At 38.3% G+C, this 20,729-nt stretch overlaps 1 protein-coding gene across 6 annotated transcripts in view; it reads right to left on the bottom strand.

Annotated features, from left to right (window-relative positions):
* LOC106880689 (carbohydrate-responsive element-binding protein) overlaps nt 1-20,102 on the bottom strand; it is a 98,015-nt gene extending 77,913 nt beyond the window's left edge. For all 6 annotated transcript variants that reach the window (XM_052976779.2, XM_014930749.3, XM_014930751.3 and 3 more), the window contains exon 1: nt 19,059-20,102. In XM_052976779.2, coding sequence (XP_052832739.2) covers nt 19,059-19,690 — 632 coding nt within the window. In that variant the 5' untranslated portion in view covers nt 19,691-20,102. The remainder of the gene's footprint in view (nt 1-19,058) is intronic.
* Nucleotides 20,103-20,729: the final 627 nt, after the last annotated feature.

Genomic DNA, 20,729 nt, shown 5'->3' with positions numbered 1-20,729 from the left:
CAGCCAAGAATTAATAACAATTGTACAAATGATTTGGTGAAGAAAGCAAAGCAGAAACACTATAAATAATTGGTATTCATAACTGGTAGTAGTAGGAGGAGTAGTAGTAGGAGGAGTAGTAGTATGGTAGTAGGAGTAGTATTAGTAGTAGTATGGTAGTAGACACATCATTTACCGGTATAACAGTCATGTTGCTGCTTGTACTTTTACTACCAGAATAACAATTATTTTAGCCTCTGTCTGTGTGTGTGTGTGTGTGTGTGTTTGTGATTGTGATTGTGATTATTTCATTTACCTGACCTACAAAGCTCCTAACTTTTGCAGACAGGGTATCCAGTGCTGCACGCATCAACTTTGAAATATATTTATGATGTTTATTCATTGACCTTGAAGAAATTATGAAAGCCAGTCAACTTCAGTAGGTTGAACCCAAAATAGAGAGGAGTGGGAAGGAATTTTGTTGGGTATTTAGCCCATTGCTCTGCATAGTTGGAACATTTGTTAGTTCACAGAAGTGCCCTAAAAACAGCAAATAGGACTTAATGATCAACCTCTTCAGGGAGAGTGAGATGTGGCCAAGTAGATAAGACGCCCACTCTTAGGTTGTTAACACTTTATTCTACACTGCTTTCAGGCACAGCACATCCAAGAACTGATGCCAGATCTAGGTGCATGACCTATAGCTAACCAGCATTCTAGACATTCTATACAAAAGAAGATCTATTTAACCCATCCACTTCACACAATTGTAACAGAATGAAACCCAGGCCTCCAAATGTGCCAAAGGGATTAGGCAGGTAGAGCAGGATCAATTTGCTCCTTTTGTCTAAGGACTAATTTCTATTTCATTTGTTCAACACCATGGGCCCAGAACTATATATACACTACCCATTAAAAGTCCTGTAGAGATTAGGAGGCATTTAAATTTTTACATTTTGTTCAGGTGTTGGAAGCATTCTCTTCCAAATGATTCACACAATAAAACTGAAGCTAATAAGCAGTAACTTTTTAAAGCTCTGTTTCCAAATTTTATATTCAATCTGAGAACAAAGAGCAGCACTCATGACTGCTGGAGGCTCTCCTAGATTTATAAAACCAATGTGGTTTACATTCTGCTTAAACTTCTGCAGGACAACATTTGTAAGGAAAGTCTAAGCAGAGAAACAATGAGCTCTAGTTAATCATCATTATCTTAATCATCATTTAACATCCGCTTTCTATGCTGGCATGGGTTGGATGGTTTAACCAGAGCTGGCAAACCAGAGAGCGGCACCAGGATCCAGTCTGATTTGGCATGGTTTCCCCAGCTGCATGCCCTTCCTAACACCAACCACTTCACATTGTGTGCGGGGTGTCTTTTACGTGGCCCCACACAAGTACATCCACGTGGTGCCCGCATAAGTGCTTTTTAAATGGCATCCACACAAGTGCCTTTTTACAAGAATCTTGCAGGCCAATCCGCCTCACCAGGCGTTATGAGTGTTATGAGATTTTCTTCCCTTATTTGTTTTGCCATGATATTAAAGAGAGCAGAACCAGTTGTAGTGAAATTGCTTTTAGTATTGTGATGTAGCATGATTTTTGTAGAGGATGGACAGTACAGGGACCTAGCCTTGAGTGAATAATTAAAGTTGATGCTAACATCGTTTGGGCAATGCTGTGAGAATATTTTCCACATCATACAAATGATGTAGCACTCGCGGCAGCATTGACTTAATGAGTTAGCTATTATTTCTAGCTGGCTAAAATGGCTCTTGTTGACAACTTCCAGCAATGGGGCAAACTCAAGGCTTATGTGTAAGCAGGCTGAAATGATTTTAATTAGATACAATTGCACCATCACATGATTTCTGAAGAATCTACCAAAAATAGAGCTTATGGTTTGAAAACATTGCTGATAAGATCCACACACAAATCTATGAGGATTGTATCTCTTACACGGCAGACGTCTTTCAGACTTACAAACACGTCTTTCTTTCAATGATGTTACAGATTAGACAGTTTTACTCAGCTACATCTGTCTACATACAGGCTACACAATGGTTTGTTATGGTATGTCTGTCTATATGCACACACAGACACACACACACACTCATGCCTTGAGTCTTATTTTCTTGTTTGTATTGCCAAACTTCTCTTACCCTCATATATATATATATATATATATATACTCTTTTACCCCCGAAGCTCTAATAGAAGACACTTGCCCAAGATGCCACACAGTGGGACTGAAGCCAGAACCATGTGATTGAGAAGTGACCTGCTTACCACACAGCCACACCTGTGCCTACAGAAAACGCTTTTTTTATAATTTTTTAAAATTTCTTTAAACTTAACACCTAGCGATTGTTCTAATCCCTGCCATCACCACCACTGTGTAAAGTGACTGCACTGCTTTTAAAAAAACTTGACCCAACGGCAACAAAAACTCAGTTGTAAATAATGCATGTCAAGTTTATTCATGCGATATATCTTTTCTCTTGCTTTTGTTCATTTTTTTTTATGTATTTACGTATTTCTTTTTCACTCAAAAACTTCAAATCAACACCAAATTTAACAATTGACGCTTTGGAGACAGACAGATAAATATTATTATACAGGGTGTCCACAAGGTCTGGGTACATGGAGTAAATAAAATCATAGCATAAACAATTAAATATAAGAAATAATAATTTCTTAAAGTATGTGTTAATCCCCATGTACCCAGACTTTGTGGACACCCTGTAGATTACAACAAAAGACTATACTGTTATGGTTACTAAATTTTGCTTTACATCTAAAACAAGTAAAAGATAAGATGCTGGTTGCCATTGTCCACCTGGGCATGGTTTCTACAGCTGGATGTCCTTTCTAATGCCAACCACTTTACAGGAAGTGCTAGGTGCTTTTCTTGTGGCACTAGCACTAGTGGGGGTCACCAAGTAACATGCAAGACAAGATCCCCCCCACCACTTCTCAGAATGCAGATGCAGTTTTGAGGGAAGTGGCATTGTGCCAGGTGTAGAGAAGGCTAAAGATGTAAAAAAAAGGGCAGGTACAGGTGTTTTGTTGTAGAGGTGAAACATGGGTACCTCAGTATGAAAGTGGGGAAAGGATGGTGGCAATAAGATGGCAAGGTATACCCCTGAAGTATAAGAGATACGTAGAGAGAGAATAGGAGGTAGAGGTAGGGAATTGAGGATGGCTAGGTGGGTAGATAGGGGAGACGAGGTAAAGTGGGGGGGGGGACAAGATGCATCATAGCAGAGGTCAGGCATACAAAGGGGTGGATATATAGTAACAAAAAGGTGTGTGTTGTGTTTGAATAACAAATATGGAGAATCAAAACAAATAGTTTAATCTCTAGGTGAGAATCAAAACAAGAAACCCCAAGATGTTTTTGTTTTGTTTTGTTTGGGGTTTTTTTTTCCTGACTAGCTGTGTGATTTTTCTTTCTTTCTTTCTTAATGGAATCAACAATCAATATATTTGAAGTAAAATAGCAAGATTTAGGAATTGAAACCAGGTCAGAAAGTTGGCTAACTGGGAAAATAAATACAATAAAGAGCTGAAATAGTGATGTGTGTGTGTGTGTGTATAAAACTGCATTTAATTGTGTATGTGTAAGTGTTGTGCATGCATGTGGATGTGTGTCTATGTGTAAACGTGTGCTTGCATGTGTAAGGGTGCATATGCATGTGTGCACATGCATTCAAGTGAGTGAGTGAGTGAATAAATTAAGTACCAGTTAAACACTGGGGTCGATGTAATCGACATCCCCTCCCACAAAACAGCTGCCCTTGTGGCAAAATTTGAAATTATTATTAAGGCAACAAGCTGGCAGAACTGTTAGCACACTGGGCAAAATTCTAAGCAGCATATCATGTCTTTACGTTCTGAGTTCAAATTCCACCAAGGTCGACTTTGCATTTCATCCTTTCGAAGTCGTTAAATTAAGTACCAGTAAAACACTGGGGTCAATGTAATCGATTAGTCCCCCCTCACCCCAAATTTCAGGCTTTGTGCCTTTAGCAGAAATCGGTATTATTAATGGCGCTGAACGAGCTGAATCATTAGATAAAAATACTTTGAAGTATTTATTCCACCATTTTACGTTTAAGAAGCTCAAATCCCAGTAAGGTCAACTTTGACCTTTTATCACCCAAGAATCAATAAAATAAAGTATCAGTCAAGTACCAGTTTCAATGGCATCAGCTAGCCCCCACCCCACATGACCCCCCCTTCAAAATCGCTGGCCTTGTGCCTAAATTAGAAACAATCATTATTCATTGTTATTGCTGCATTGGACTCCCAATTACATGAGGAGCAATAATTAAACGAGATGGTGTATAATTATAACTAGTATATGATTTCAAATTACTAAGAAAGTAAAGCTAAGTAGTATCAAGTCATGCGGTGGCAGCATAGTATGTACCATGTTACCCTAATGGGACTAAATGACTCCAGAAGAGAAGGTTCTTACTTCACTATTCTAGGTCAGCAGTCACCACAAAGCCCCTTAAGTGTTTACAAGCACTTGCTTTCCAATACAGAATTTAATGAGAAAACAGAAAATGTATATTCATATACACACGCATTACATTACACAGGGTGGGCCAGAATTCATGATTCACTTATTAGCTATGATATCTTTCGTGCGAGATCGTTGCCAGTGCCCATGGACTGGCTCTTGTGCGAGTGACACATAAGGTTTTTCGAGCGAGATCGTTGCCGGTGCCCCTGGACTGGCTCTTGTGCGGGTGGCACATAAAATACACCATTTCGAGCGTGGCCTTTTTCGTGCAGGTGACACGTAAAAGCACCCACTACACTCTCTTAGTGGTTGGCGTCAGGAAGGGCATCCAGCTGTAGAAACTCTGTCAAATTAGATTGGAGCCTGGTGTTGCCATCCGGTTTCACCTGTCCTCAGTCAAATCGTCCAACCCATGCTAGCATGGAAAGCGGACATTAAACGATGATGATGATGATGATGATTAATATATTTATTAATGATATGCATATTAAGACATTAAATAAATTTAAACAATACAATAACAATAAAGTAATCAAGTTAAGATATAAAACTAATGAGTCATGAATTCTGGTCCACCCTGTACATATGTATTATTGTAATGTATACAATAAATTCATTATCATTACTATTCTTATATGTATACACATATTGTTACTGGCACTCCGTCGCTTACGACGTCGAGGGTTCCAGTTGATCCGATCAACGGAACAGCCTGCTCATGAAATTAACATGCAAGTAGCTGAGGTTGGGAAGCAAACTTCTTACCACACCTGCACACCACACACACACATACATACACAATAGCGACAGTGCTTTCTTTCTCATATATACATTTTCTGTTTGTTGTGTTTTCGCTAAATTTTGAAATATAAATATATACATAAATATATTTATATATTTAAATTCCACTTGGCCATAATATAGCCAACAACAGATTGTTGGACCTCAATATACTTATTCTTACAACACACAGTTTCTCTAAGCTCTGGCAGCAAGGTGATAGGAAATAACTAACTTCCTCCACTTCAAACTCTTATAATATCAGTATTACACTTTATACATGCACACACATACATACACACGCACTCACGCGCATGCGCACACATACACACATGTTTATACATATATGCTTCCCTTCCACACAGAGTGTAACAGATATTATATCAAAAGATTAAAATCTAAAATAAAGAAAATAAAAGAAGAAACAAATGAGGAAAACAAACAAATGGAAACTATAAATAGAAGTTGTGAAAAACTGAAGTGGATGAAAAATATAATTCTAAACAGAATAACAATTGTTTCTAATTCAGGCCACAAGACCAGAAATTTTGGTGGTTCACATGTGTGGGGCAACCACCTCAACACTCGGCTTACTGCTTTGTTGTACCCAAAAGGACCAAAGTTAAAGCTGACCAATGCAGGATTTGAACTCAGAATATAAAGAACTGGAACAAATGTCAGAATGCATGATTTACCTCCTCCCTCCCTCACCAATACTCTAAAGATTCTGCTGATTCTGCAGGTGGGGCCCAGTTAGAATTTTCTTCAGGTCAAGCAGCCCATCCTGCTCAAAAGGTCCCTGAATAAGGGTTATTTAAGGATGATGAAACACCCATGTTTCCAGGGTGAATTATTCAAACCCCAAAGAATTCCTCACAATACATGGTTATGATGCTCCCCAACTACTTCTGCTCATAATCAGAGATGCACATATCGTCAGCTACAAAGGGACATGCTCAACTGGTTAAAGTCAAACAACTGACAAGCAAATCTGTGCTGTTGAGCAAAATCTTTGCTGTAGGCCATCTTTTATACCAAGACAAAACATGTGCATGATAACACTTCCAATCAGTTAAGAGCAGAAGCCATGAGAGCCAGCAAGCTAGCAAAGTCATTAGTGTGCCGGACAAAACGATTAGAGGTATTTTGTGTCTTTACATTCTGAGTTCAAATACCGCCAATACCAGTTGAGTACTGAGGACTGATGGAATTGACTGCCCTCCTCTTACAATTTGCCAGGCCCTGTGCCTAAAGTAGAAAGGGTCATTAATATCCTCCACTTAAAGGCAGTGAATATACAGAATTTAAAATGTTGGACAAAAGTGCTTAGTGGTATTTCTTTCTGCTGTTTACATTCTAAGCTCAAATTCTGCTGAAGTCGACTTTACCTTTCATCCTTTCTGGGCTGGTAAAACAAGTACCAGTCAAGTGCTGGAGTCGCTGTAAGTGAGTGAGTCCCCCCACCACCCCGCTCCACTCAAAACAGCTGGCCTTGTACCAAAATTGAAAGCCATTATTAATATCCACTTAAGTGACCCAGTTGACAAGAGCTACTAAACAGTTTACAAGTGACATTTGTGATACCTAATTATAGATTACAAGTTTTTATGCATGTTACCAGAGACATGCACTCACACCCACAAAATGTGTGCATGTACTACAAAAACAGCCGATCTAATCGGAACATCATTTGGAATGGTGACAGTCCTATGTCCTGTTTCTTGAATAATGGTTACATAAACGCCACAAGCAATAACATCCTTTAGTTCCATAAAGGTGCTTTTAATGCTATTGTGTGTTGTTGCATAGGATTTTTTTGTGTGTGTGTGTGTGTGTGTGTGTTTTAAAAAGCTTGCTTTTCTGTGTGAAACTATGGTGTAGTAGAGCCAGCCATTTTTTTTCTCGGCAATAAATAACATTTAAACAGGCCGTACACAGCTCAAATCTTCTATTTTATGTTCAAACTGACCAGGTCTTGCTTCTCACACATATCCTGCAATGTTTTTAAAAATGAACACGACACTGAAATCTCAAAACTGTGAGCTAATGCATTATTAATTGAAGACAATGTGAATGAATAAGCATTATATTTGACAGGGTAATCTAAACGTTAAAGGGCCAAATAACGTAGCCAGAGGTAGCGCTAAAAAGGACAAGGTGGTCAAAGCTGGAGCACTTCCAATTAGAGGTCTACTTAATCAGAACAGACCAGAGCTGAGCTGACAACAGTCACACCACATACACGTAATTCAATAATGTTTATGTTTAGACAAGGCCGGTAGAGCAGAACATAAGCTTCTTGTGAATTAATTCTTCAATGCAAAATCAGTTATCGTTACTTCACCTACGTCACTAACGACCTTGGAAAAGACAAATACCACAACTTGCACCTCTTTGCCACCCCACCCCAACACATACACACACTCCTTGAAATCAATAGGAGTGTCTACTCATTGATTGATACCTCGGACCATAAATGGTCAAACAATTGACTCTTTATTGTAATAAGGAGTGGGGGGGGGGAAAGCTATTTAACCATAATCTGTATTTACTATACATACATATATACATACCATATATACCATGCATACACAAAAAATGTATTCATAGATATACATACAGTAGTTACTTCCTACAAGAGTCCTTTGAAATCCTTATGGATACAAATGGTTTTCATGTCATTCTTCAATTAATTCTTGAAGTGTTCAAATTTTTGTTACACTTCTGTGCCTTGAGATATATATATATATGTATGTGTGTGTATAGATATATATTTATACATATATATATACATATATACATATACATATATATATATATATATATATATATATGGCAGTCATTTTTTTCAGTTTCCATCTACCAAATCTATTCACAAAGCTTTGATCAGCTTGAGGCTGTAGAAGAAGACACTTGCTCACGTTGCCTTACAGTGGGACTGAACCTGAAGCCATACAGTGGGAAGTAAAGTCCTTAACCACACAGCCATGCTGGCATCAATTTATTTATCAATTCTTTTAGATCAGAAATGAATTTGTTATTGATTTGATGGCAGTATTCAGAGACTGTTGGGCTTTGGGTGTTAAATGCTTTCACAGCCCTTAATTTTCTAGTTTATGTTCAAACCAAAATGATGGAATATGTTAGAATTGCATCATTTATCTTTGTAAATTCTGGGAATTAAGGTATACAGGTCTTGAGTGATCTTAGGTTAGCTCTCAAAGAGCAAACCTAGGGCTAAATAACACTGTTCAAGCCAATGAGAGACACATCAATGCAATCTCTCAATCTGCAAGAAATAACAGCCAAATCTCCTTCAAATCACACCCTGCCATCTTTAAACCAAATTGACACCTCAGATGATGTTATCCAGCATGCTCCTAAAAACATAGGATAGCTGTGGCTGGAGTGTTCTTAATCCTTTAGCATTTAAACTGGCCACATCCGGCCAAAATATTTTACCTGTTTTATGTTCAAACTGGCCAGATCTGGTCTTTCAAACCAACCCTACAATATCATTCTAAAATTACCAGATATCTCTTCAAACTCTCAAAGCTACAAGATAATGCTTGACTAACACAAAACAATGAGAATAAATAAGCTTTACTTCTGACAGAAAATAATGTGAATGCCAAAAGGTTAATCAGAAGAGCTATTCAAAGAGGACTGACGTACAGCTAGACAAGTCTGTTCACAACAGAACCTCCAGACTGGCAAACTGACAGCTATTCCAATCACATTCTTTAGACAAACCAAACAAGTAATTCTCTATATAAGTGATTCTCAACCAGAGCTCACATGATCCTTGGGGGTCCACATGACCCTTGGGGAGTTCACGTGACCCTTGGGGGGGCCCATATAGGATTTTGTTGCTGAAGTGTAATAAATTGGTTATGCTTGTGCAATACACAAAATATTTTAATTTTATTTACACAGTTTCAAATAATATTTACTCTTTTATTTGTGTTAGTCATTTGACTGTGGCCATGCTGGAGCACCGCCGTTAGTCAAGAAAATCGACCCCAGGACTTATTCTTTGTAAGCCTAGAACTTATTTCATTGGTCTCATTTTGCTGAACCGCTAAGTTACGGGGACGTAAACACACTAGCATCGGTTGTCAAACGATGGTGGGGGGACAAACACAGACACACAAGCACACATACACACATATATATATATATATATATATACATACATACATACACGACGGGTTTCTTTCAGTTTCCGTCTACCAAATCCACTCACAAGGATTTGGTCGGCCCCGAGGCTATAATAGAAGACAGTTGCCCAAGGTGCCACGCAGTGGGACTGAACCCGGAACCATGTGGTTGGTGGGATTTTTTTAAAACTTCAAGTAGCTATGAAGATTCATTTGAGTAAAACAGAAACCAAATGGGATTCATAGGCAAAAAATGATTGAGAGCTGCTGCTCTAAATCTTGTTGACCAATCCAATAGACATAGCAGCCAAACTCCTTCAAATCACACCCTGTTGCCTGAAATAAAGAAGTGGGGTACACAAGACCCACCATAGTCCCTGATATGTAAAAAGACGTGATGGTCACGGTTGGAATGGTTTTGGTCATAAACTACGAACCTATTCAATGACAGCTGACCTGGTTCTAAGCAACAACATTCTTTAGACGTATTTTTATTGTTGTCTGTAATAAAATGTCAACATTTTCTCTGGTTTCCTTCTATGTCAGGAATGTTCTGTGCATTGTGGGATAAATGTTGAAATTATGAAGGAATGATCAAATATAGGTTTGGTGGAGGGGAGAGGATGAAATTGTTGTTGCCAGGTCAGCCTTAATTAAACTGACTTAAGAGAGGGTTTGGGGGGGGGTTTCTCTTATTTTTTAGTTAAGGGGAGAGGAAAGCAGTGCCCATGACCCCCCCCCCCTTACAGAGCCACCAAGACTGGTGAGAAAGAGGAAGGAATGAATGAACAAAGGAAGGTATCCACAAACCACAAATCTAACCTGAATTCTTAGAGAGGGAAAAAAAGTATATTTCACTAAAAGTACCCATGGTGCCAGGAGGAATTTGAACTCAAAACACAAAGTCGAAACAAATACCACAAGGTATCCTACAGTTACTCCAATCTCTCACCTTCGATTGGTAATTTCTTGATTGACCCTTTGAGAATGAAAATCCAAAATTGACCCAGACCGGGCGTTGTGTGTGTTTATTGAACGAAAACACCTAAAAGCTCCACGAGGCTCTGGCAGGGGGTGGTGGCGACCCCTGTTGTACTCTTTCGCCTCAACTTTCTCTCACTCTTTCTTCCTGTTTCTTGAGTAACACTGCGATGGACTGGCGTCCCGTCCAGCTGGGGAGGGGGGACACATACGCCATAAAAACCGGGAAACTGGGCCCATGAGCCTGGCTAGGCTTTGAAAGGGCGGAAAAAATAAATAAATAAAAATAAGTTTTTATTTTATGTGCTCAATCAAATGAAGCATTATTATTATTATCATCATTAAGGCAGTAAGCTGGCAGAATCGTTAGAACGTCAGACAAAATATGTAGTGGCACTTCATCTGTCTACAGTTTTGAGTTCAAATTCCACCAAGGTGAACTTTGCCTTTCAGCTGTTCAGCTTCAATAAAATATGTACCAGTCAACCACTGGGGGAGGGAGTCAATGTAATCAACTAACCCCATCCACAAAATTTCAGGCCATGTGCCTATTGTATGTTGGGAAGAAGTTGTAAACAACAAGGGTGAATACATTATTGATTAATTAGTTATTTTTTATAAAACCTTCTAAAAAATTTTAATTAAAAAAAAAAAAAAACAGCAGGAACTTAGTTGCGAACCCAATAATTGCCCAGTCCCCTTCCCCACAAAAATCTCAGCCCTTGTACCTATTGTAGAAAGGATTATTATTATATGGCAGGTGAATGACAGAATCAACAGAGCATTAAGTAAAATGCTGTGTGGTATTTCGTTACATTCCATGCCATCCTGAAACCAAATCCCACCCACATTCACTTTACCTTTCATCCTTTCAAGATCAATAAGAAAAATACATACCAATCAATAAAAGTACTGAGGTGATGAGACAGATGGAAGAGATCAATGTAATCAGATATAATCTAGAACAACGAAGGCAAAACCAAATTAATCCGATGGATCGAAATTTTAATTTCTTTTAATAATCCTCTTATCAGAGTGTCCATTGATATGTACGCATATATGTTTGTTTAGATAAATGCTGACAGGTAAGCTTTTTATAAGATGACGTTGTAGGGAGGTACTTTTTTCTTTTGTCTTTTGTTTTTTGTTTTTTTCAGTCCGTGTGTCACCTGCAAAAAAAACCAGCTGTGTATCATTGCAAACATACTTGTCATAGGGTTTCCCTCATCACTATCCTAGGTGGTGCCCCAGCATGGCCATGATTTAGTGGTTGAAACTAGTAAGGCAAAGTTGACCTCAGCGGAATTTGAACTCGGAACGTAACGGCAGACAAAATACCGCTAAGCATTTCGCCCGGTGTGCTCATGATTCTGCCAGCCTGCCACCCTATAATAATAATAATAATAATAATAATAATAATTTCTGGTAGAGGCACAAGGCCAGAAACTTTGTAAGAGAGAGTGTTCAATTACATCAACCCCAGTACTTGGTTAGCACTGTATTTTATCAACCCTGAGGGAATAAAAGGTAAAACTGACCCCACTGGTATTTGAACTCAGAATGTAAAGAGCTGGAAGAAATGATACTAACCCTTTTGCCCAGTGCACTTATGATTCTGTCACCATGCCAACAACAGTAATAGTAATAATACTAAAATACTGAATTATAAATAGTAATAATTAGTGTTATTCATTGTTATTAATAGCAAGAATATTCAACCACAGAAAAAAATGGTGAATGTATTGTTAGTTAGATAAAACAAAAAAAACTAAATCCACTTCATAGCAAAGCAACCAGGCCACAGGAAATGCACCACAGTCAGTTCCCTACTTTTGACGTAAGTTCTAAGCTGTAACACAATCTGGCTTGCCACATAATTGCTGAGTCTGATTTTATAAACTGTTCCAATTTCATGCTAATTGGTACTATGTCGGGTGGAGGTGGAGGTGGTTCGTGATGGCAGTGGTGGTGTCAACATACTACACACTCACTATGAGAATTGAGTCCAGCATGAGCAACAAAAGCCTGTCTTTATTTCCAAAGAAACGATTCAAAATACAAGGGCGGGGGAGTGTCAGAAAATATCCCCAAAACAAGAGTAAAATTATTCTTAACCCTCTTGATGCCAAACTGCCCAAGACTGCCCTTGCTTTGTTACAAACTCTAAGGTTTTGATCTAAATTAAAACTTCCTATTAAAATTTCATGTTATGTTCCAAATATCAGCTTAATGATGGAGTTATTTTACTATATTCCTCATTATTTTAAAAATTAATGGAAAGAAAAAAAAAAAAACTATTTTAACAGAAATATGAAAACAAAAGGGTTAATTTTACAGCAAAAGATAATTAAATTCACTTATGTTTTTGTAAAAGTCTTGTGGTATGGCTTGGCAGTTAGTGCTGGATTTATGACATTTGGGCCACCCTGTATACACATACATATGTACACATATATACACACATACGACAGGCGTCTTCCAGTTTCCATCTACCAAACCCATTCACATGGCTTGGTCAGTCTGGAGCTATGATGGAAGACATTTGCTTAAAATGCCACACAGTGGGACTGGACAAGAGACCACATGGTTAGGAAGCCAGCTCTACATACATATGTATGTCAGGGCATGATCAGCCATGAGCAACAGAAACCCCTAACACTAATTCAAGTATTATTTTGACGTAACTGTATCTTCAAGATGCTCACATACAATCTGTGCATTTGTGCCTCATTGGCCAAATATTTTCACCAAAACACACCAAGAAATAAATATGCACCATATATCACACACACACACACACAAATAAAGACTGGTACATGTAGAAGAGATGTTTAAATACACTCCTAGCTGCCAGGGCTATCTTTTTCAAATCAACAGCTGCTTGCAACAATTATAATGGCAGCTGAAACTATTGAAAACAATGAATTCTTACAACAAAACTGGAAGGTAAGTATGGGAAGCAAAATATATTTGGATATAGTTATTTTCAAAACAAGGCAACGAGCTGGCAGAATCGTTAACATATTGGACAAAATGCTTAATTTTGTGAGTCTGCTGCAATTTGAACTCAAAAACCCTGTGGGATGAAACTGAATGTAAAGCAGTCTTACTGTCTCAGCTAGCTTTACTGCTTGATATATTAACAATATTAATAATTGTTTGTTGATCTGATCAATCAAATGAAGCATTATTATTATTGCTGTTGTTGTTGTTAAGGTAGCAAGCTGACAGAATCATTAGTATACCAGATGAAATGCCACCAAGCATTCCATCCATCTTTGTTCTGAGTTCAAATTTTACCAAGATCAACTCTGCCTTTCACTCTCTTCAGGTAGATGAAAATTAAGTCCCAGTTGAGCACTGGGGGTTGACGTAAGCAACTAGCCTACACTTCTTAAAAATTCAGGCCTTGTTTAGAAAAAAATTATTATTACAAGCAAGCTGGAAGAATCCTTAGCATGTCAGACAAAATGCTAAGCAGTATTTCTTCCAGTTCTTAACATTTTGGGTTCAAATCCTGCCGAGGTCAACTTTGCCTTTCATCCCTCCTCAATTGATTAAATAAAGGACCAGTCACGTACTGGGTTTGATGTAATCGCGTCCCTTCCCCTTGAACAACCCTGCAAGGAACCGGAGTCCAGTTCAGGGGAAATGTGATTGGGGTCACTTACTGGTTCGAGGACTTACTCTTCAATGCTCCTTTGCCTAACCTTTTCACAAACCAACAACAAAGCCTCAAATATGGCCACCCAGCTTGCTTAAAAAAATAGCAACCAAAATCTGTCAAATCACACCCTGCTAATTTAAATAAGGGGTTTGTTACATAATTTGGTCCTGGAGGCATCTAACAAAAAAAAAAAAAAAAATATGGAGGTGGTCACAGCTGACCTGCTTTTGAATATTTGTCATCTCTATCAAGTCGACCTGAACAACAACAACAGCTGTTGTCAGATGAATTCATTCAGTAAAAGTACAATATTTTGGAACAATATTTTCCTTTTTCATTTTAGTTTTGCCACATTGAACATGTGATTAAATCTATCATCTGATCAATTAGAATATACTCTGTATTAAGAAAATATCAACAGACCTAAGCATGTTAAATAAGGTGATTAATCATGGAGCAGGAGATAATCTTTTATGGCAGTATTTAGTACAAATATTGGTTCAAATTTTGGCACAATGCCAGCAATTTTGAGTGAGGGGGTTAGACGATTACACTGATCCCAGTGCTTAACTGATACTCATTTTATTGACCCCCCCCCTCACCAGCAGTACACCATCAGTCACCATAGCCTTCTTTTTGAAGAGCTCAGGTTTAGGGAAGGTTTTCGGTGCTTCATTTTGGTCCAACCACTGCGAAGAACGTCTTTTATTATTGGACAGAATCCACTTTTCATCACGAGTTACAATACGGTCGAGAAATGGATTTTGTCTGGTTATGGAGAAGAAACAGCAAGCAAATTTCACATCTGTGCATTTTCTGATTTTCATTTAAATTGTGTGTTACCCATTTGTTGATCTTTTTTGATTTTCCGATCTCATGCAAATAGTTGCAGGCAGTTTTCTGGCTAATTGCAAGTTCTTTTGCCAGTTCCAGTGATTTTACATGGATCTTTCTCAATGACGGTCTTTAATTGACCATCATCAATGACAGATGGAATTCCTTTATGCTCACAATCTTCAAGGCTCAGGTCTCCACTGCAAAATCGTTTAAACCATTTTCGAGCTGACCACTCACTGGTCATTTTCTCACCAAACGTTTCGTTGATATCGTGAGCAGATTCAGCTGCTTCACATGCTTTTTTGAAGTTGAATAGCAAAATTGCTCGAACATCGTGCTTTGACAGTTCCATTTCCGATGATTGTAACAATGGTGAAAAAAAATTATGTTAATTTATTGATGCATTTGAGTAAGTCTATGTCTGTATTAGCAGACAATTGCAAAAAAAAATTTCAAAACTCATCAAAAATCCGGTACAAATTCTTCATGGTTCAAAACGTTGCTTACTTTTTACTCAACTTGATAGTATTAATTTCAGATTGTAGCGCAAGGCCAGCTAGTTTAGGGGTGGGGGTAGTCGATTACATCGACCTCAGTGTTCAACTCAGGAATTTCAACCATGTTTCGTGGTCTGCTACCACAACAGCTCCTTTATAAGATCCAGTTAGCTCAAGACATCATCAGGAGGAACCACGTCCGGTTTCGGCCCCTATTCCTCTACCATTTTGACGTGGCGGGGCCACCCCCTTTCGGAGGTGTCTTCAGCTCTGGTGTTCGGTGCATGTCTTCTTTCACTGTTTGTGACTGTTCTAATTCAACTGTGGAATGTCCCTCGCTATGGTTATTTTCCAGGAGGTTCTGGCCACACGTCTTACGATTCTCATCAACCCGCATTGTTGAATTACTTTCTTCCGACATAACTTCCCTTGGTGGATTAGGATCCAGTTAGCTGAAGACATCATCAGGAGGAACCACAAAGGACGAAAGGTAAGGTCGGCCTTGGCGTAATTCGAATTCAAAACGTAAAAATGGACGAAATGCCGCTAAGCATTTCGTCCGGTGTGCTAACGATTCTGCCAGCTGGCCCCGTTAACAACAATAAACACCAAACCGGCAAGGACGATTACGTGGTTGTTCAATCTGCTAGAGATAACAGCCAAAATTCTCAAGTCACACCATACTGCCTTAAAAACAAAAAGGAAAATACAGAGAAAATGTCCTTCATATTCTAGAAAAACAGAGGGGTCACGGTTGAAATGTTTTATAATCACAGGATCTGCCCGATCAGGATTGGTGAGTGGGGAATAAACACCAATTGCGAGTATTTTCTTTTTGTTCAGCGGGTCGCAACTCTTTGACCGAGATATGACGATGACATAGGTTAAAAGTGCCAAGAGAATGAATTCGAACTATGAACCTTAGAAACTAACAGCGGCTTTCATTATCATCATCGCTTATTTTTTCAAAAGACTCACAAGAAACAAGGGCAGAGGCAAGAGATAGAACTGTGCGTGAGTGAATGCGAGTACGTGATGGTGTTCGAGTACGCGTGTAAGAATGTGAGTGCGTGAGTAAAAGCAGGCGTGTTAAACTATCGCGATTATATGTGTTTCTGTGTGTGTGTGTTGTTGTTTGTGTTTTTACGTCTGACAAAAGTTAACGAAAACACACATAAACACAAAATTGTTCCCCCTATCAAGAAAAAGGTTAGGATCCAGAACCACGGTCGGAACTTAACTCCCAGATTTCGAAACGCACACAGTTTCGTCCTCTTCACCTTTTGTGTAAGTAGTAGTAGTAGTAGTAGTAGTAGTAGATAAAGTAACAAAGTTTATGTCAGGTAAAATATTTGGTAAATTTTCAGATTACCACCCGCACGATCTTCACTAGAGGGTTAGGATTATGGTTTTAGGGTTACGGTTACGGACGGAATTCCCAAACCCTAACCCTAAAACCATAGTGAAAATCGTGCGGGTGTTAATCTGAAAATTTTCCAAATATTTACCAAATAATCTTGTACCTTTTCCTCCACCCCGCCGACGTTAATAAAAAAAACAAAAACAAGGTGAACCAAGGCAAATAACCTGTTTAGAGCCCCCAACGCGACGCCTGCGCGCGCATAGATGCAATTAATACATAAACATTTGTATGTATGTCAGTGTTCAGAAGTACAAGTATAATAATATCCATCGCACACACTTACGTATATATATATATATACTCACTCGTCAAGCACCCACCACACACGCTCGTTATATACATACACACTCCAAACAGCCGCCAACATTACATCCACTACACACACACACACACGTACATTTGTATACATTATTTTTATACATATTCACACACACACACACACACACACACATACGTTTACGCATACATGTTGGTGAAGGTAAAGAATGCGCACACCCGGTGTTTAGGGCTAGGGTTTCGCCGAAAACGACACATGCACATTCAACGTACACACCCACAAATATACATTCATTTATACACACAAGAATACCAAAACACTTAATACACACACACATATGCATTTGACATACATTTATACGTATACGTTTATACACACTTAAGCATGCGTTTACTCGAACACACACACTCACACATTCAATATTCATAAGCATACATTTATACATACATGCATGCGGCAATCTTTACATGTGAAGGATTGCCCATGCATATATATATACTTCTCGCTCGTGGATTCTTAGACGACTAATTATATTTATGTATGTATGCATATATATATATATATATATATATATATAGGGAGAATTCACGAAAAAAACAACAGATGAAGACAGGTGGTGTAGACAACAAATGGATGTATTAGTATAAAGCTCGGGAATAGAGGAAGTGTTTAATGTTTCGAGCCTACGCTCTTCAACAGAAAGAACACAGAAAGAAACAAGGAGAGAAAAAAGAGAATATATATTATATATATATATATACATATATATATATATATATATATATATAGACACACACACGCGCACGTACACATTCAATACATACAATTTGAAGCATACGTGTATTCATGTACACTAATGTGGGAGGGGAGAGTAGATAATGTAAGCGCGCGTGCGTATGAATGTACACACACACGCACGCACGCACCATGTTTACATCGACTGCTGTTAAAAACATCAGCCCTTACAGAAACCAATCGGGCAACGTTGTGTGTGTGTGTCTAATAACAAAACTACTATTATTGGGCCAAAACAACAAATACAAGCAACTAAGTTGTCTTGAATTTCACTATGGAAGCTTTACGAAATTAAACATTTTTCATTGTTTGTAACCAACATTGCAACAAGTGATTTCAGCAAACAGACACAGAACAGCCCCTTGCCTCACTTCCCCAAACCACCTCGAGCGCACTTTGCCTATTTTGGGATTAAAAGCGCATTTTTAATGCTTTAACTGTGTCTTTTCTTTTTGTTTTAATGCAGACGATTTACAAAATATAGGGTAACGTGTGAGAAAGTAATGAGATAGATAGATAGATAGATAGATAGATAGATACACAGATAGAGCCATCTGATAGATAGATAGATACAGACACAGATAGAGCCATCTATCAGATAGATAGATAGAGACACAGATAGAGCCATCCATCAGATAGATAGATGGATAGATAGGTAGGTAGTGTGTAAATATATGGATGTATATACATAGATCTATGTGTGTATATGTGCATGTATATATATATATATATATATATATAAGTGTATACATTCGAGTGTGTGCGTATAGAAATACATATAACAGGGTGTGTAAATGTGTTATATAATAAACTAGCGAGAATGGTAGAAGCTGAGGAAGAGGAGAGGTCAAACTGCTGCCAGAGTAGAAAATCAGCTGGTCTGATATTGAGATTGTCTGTGTTAACCCTTTGCGAACAGAGTTCAGGTTTTTAATGGAACGAAATGGACTGGAATGGAGTGAAAAAAGTAAAAAGAAACAAAGGATCTTTTTTTCAAAAATGAAACTTCGTAGAAACAGGGCAATCATCAAATATATATATATATATATATATATATATATATATATATATATATAGAAATATATTTAGTTTAATAAAAGAAATACTAGTTTCAATTTCAAGACTCACCTGTAAGCTAAGGTCATACACTCGAATAATTTGGTAAGAGAACCATCGATGGAGAAAAGAGTTGACTGTGTAGCACTATATTCCCTAAAATCCAAATTTGTAGCACCAACATTTTCGTGAGAGGTCGAAGAACTGAGAAAATTGAGGCCCGTCGAAGAGGACTGAGCATCTTTTTCCTCTTTGACGATATTTTCATCATCATAATCGTCCGCGGTTTTGTCATCGTGCACCTGACTCAACATAAAATGACCGCTGTGAATGGTTTCCTCGTAGGTAAAGTTCATGTTATCAATGTTGTAGTTATGACTTATGTTCAAGTTGCCAGAGAAGATGGTGTTGTTGTTGTGAGTACCGTCATTATTGTTGTTGACATTCGCGTCGAGAGCAATATGGCCACTTCTAGCACCAGACACCGACGAAGTTGAAGGCATGATTAATTCAAAATTGGTGCTGTTTTTCAAGAGGGTTTCTATTGCATTTTGATTATCATTGATGTTGCCAGTATCAAGACTTGCTGAACTTCCAATGCCACTAGTCGTAGTAGCTGTCGTATCCATATTCGCGTTGAACAAACGGCGAGTATCTAACATTTTCTGTCTCGATTTTGTCGGCAATATATCATCAATGGCCATCACATAACAAAATCGTAACTTTCAAGATAAAAAATAAATTCTCACCCGCCTTTGTTAAACGCAAAATAATTCATCTGTTAAAGAAATAAAAGCAAGAAGGAAAAGAAAAAGGAGTCATTTGGTGTTTAAACACAAGCTTTTCGCAAAATATTTCAGTGAAGCAAAGACAGCGTGAAAGGGTCGCATGAAAAGTGCTTCACGAATTGGTATTTAGCGAATATTTGGCCAAAATTCTTGGCTAGAATGTCACTTGGTTTCATTGAGGATGGGTAACTACACACGAGCGATGTTATGAAGGATGCACAAAGTTGTAATTTGACAGTGAACGTTTTATAGTCGTAGAGAGGATCGAGTAGAGAGTGCTCCGCCATCATGTTAGATGGAGTCGAGGCGCCGGAAGCCAGTAGTGAGTGAGAGAGAGAGGGAGGGACGGGATAGGGACAGACAGATAGATATATGTGAGGGAGAGAGAGAGGGGAAAGAAAAGAAATGCGAGAGACACAGAGAGATATAGTGGGAGGGGAATGAGGGTGCCTCAAAAAATAGTAAGTTGTGTGTGAGAGGAAGAGGAAGAGAAAAACGAAAGTGACGGAGTGAAATAAAAAGGAGAGTGAGAACGATAGAAGGGTTAGAAAAAGAGGGAATGGGAGAAAGAGGAATAGATAGATAGAAGTGAAAGGATATTAAGGGGTGGTGGCGATAATGGAGGAGGTATGTAAAATAAAAGTAAGGAAGCGAGATAGAGAGGTATGGACAACTACATTATAGAGAAAGAAAGCGAAAGAGAGAGAGATAAGAGTAAAAGAGAACGAGAGTGACTCAGAAAGGGTAAGTCGTGTGTGAGAAGAGACGGAGAAGGAAAACAAAAGTTAGTGAGGGAACGAGATAGACAGCCGGGTAGACAACGACAGTATAAATAAATAAGAGAGAAAGCAGAAGAAGGAATACAAACTATCTCTGCGTTAAAAGATCATTTATACATACATGAATATACACATATATATATGTGTGTTTTTGTATTTATGTATGCGTGTCATAT

The sequence above is a fragment of the Octopus bimaculoides genome, chromosome 24 (assembly GCF_046866305.1).
Source record: "Octopus bimaculoides isolate indiv1 chromosome 24, ASM4686630v1, whole genome shotgun sequence".
Classification (NCBI taxonomy): domain Eukaryota; kingdom Metazoa; phylum Mollusca; class Cephalopoda; order Octopoda; family Octopodidae; genus Octopus; species Octopus bimaculoides.
Note: the sequence above shows the minus strand (reverse complement) of the source record. Positions and strands in the feature narration are given on the sequence as shown.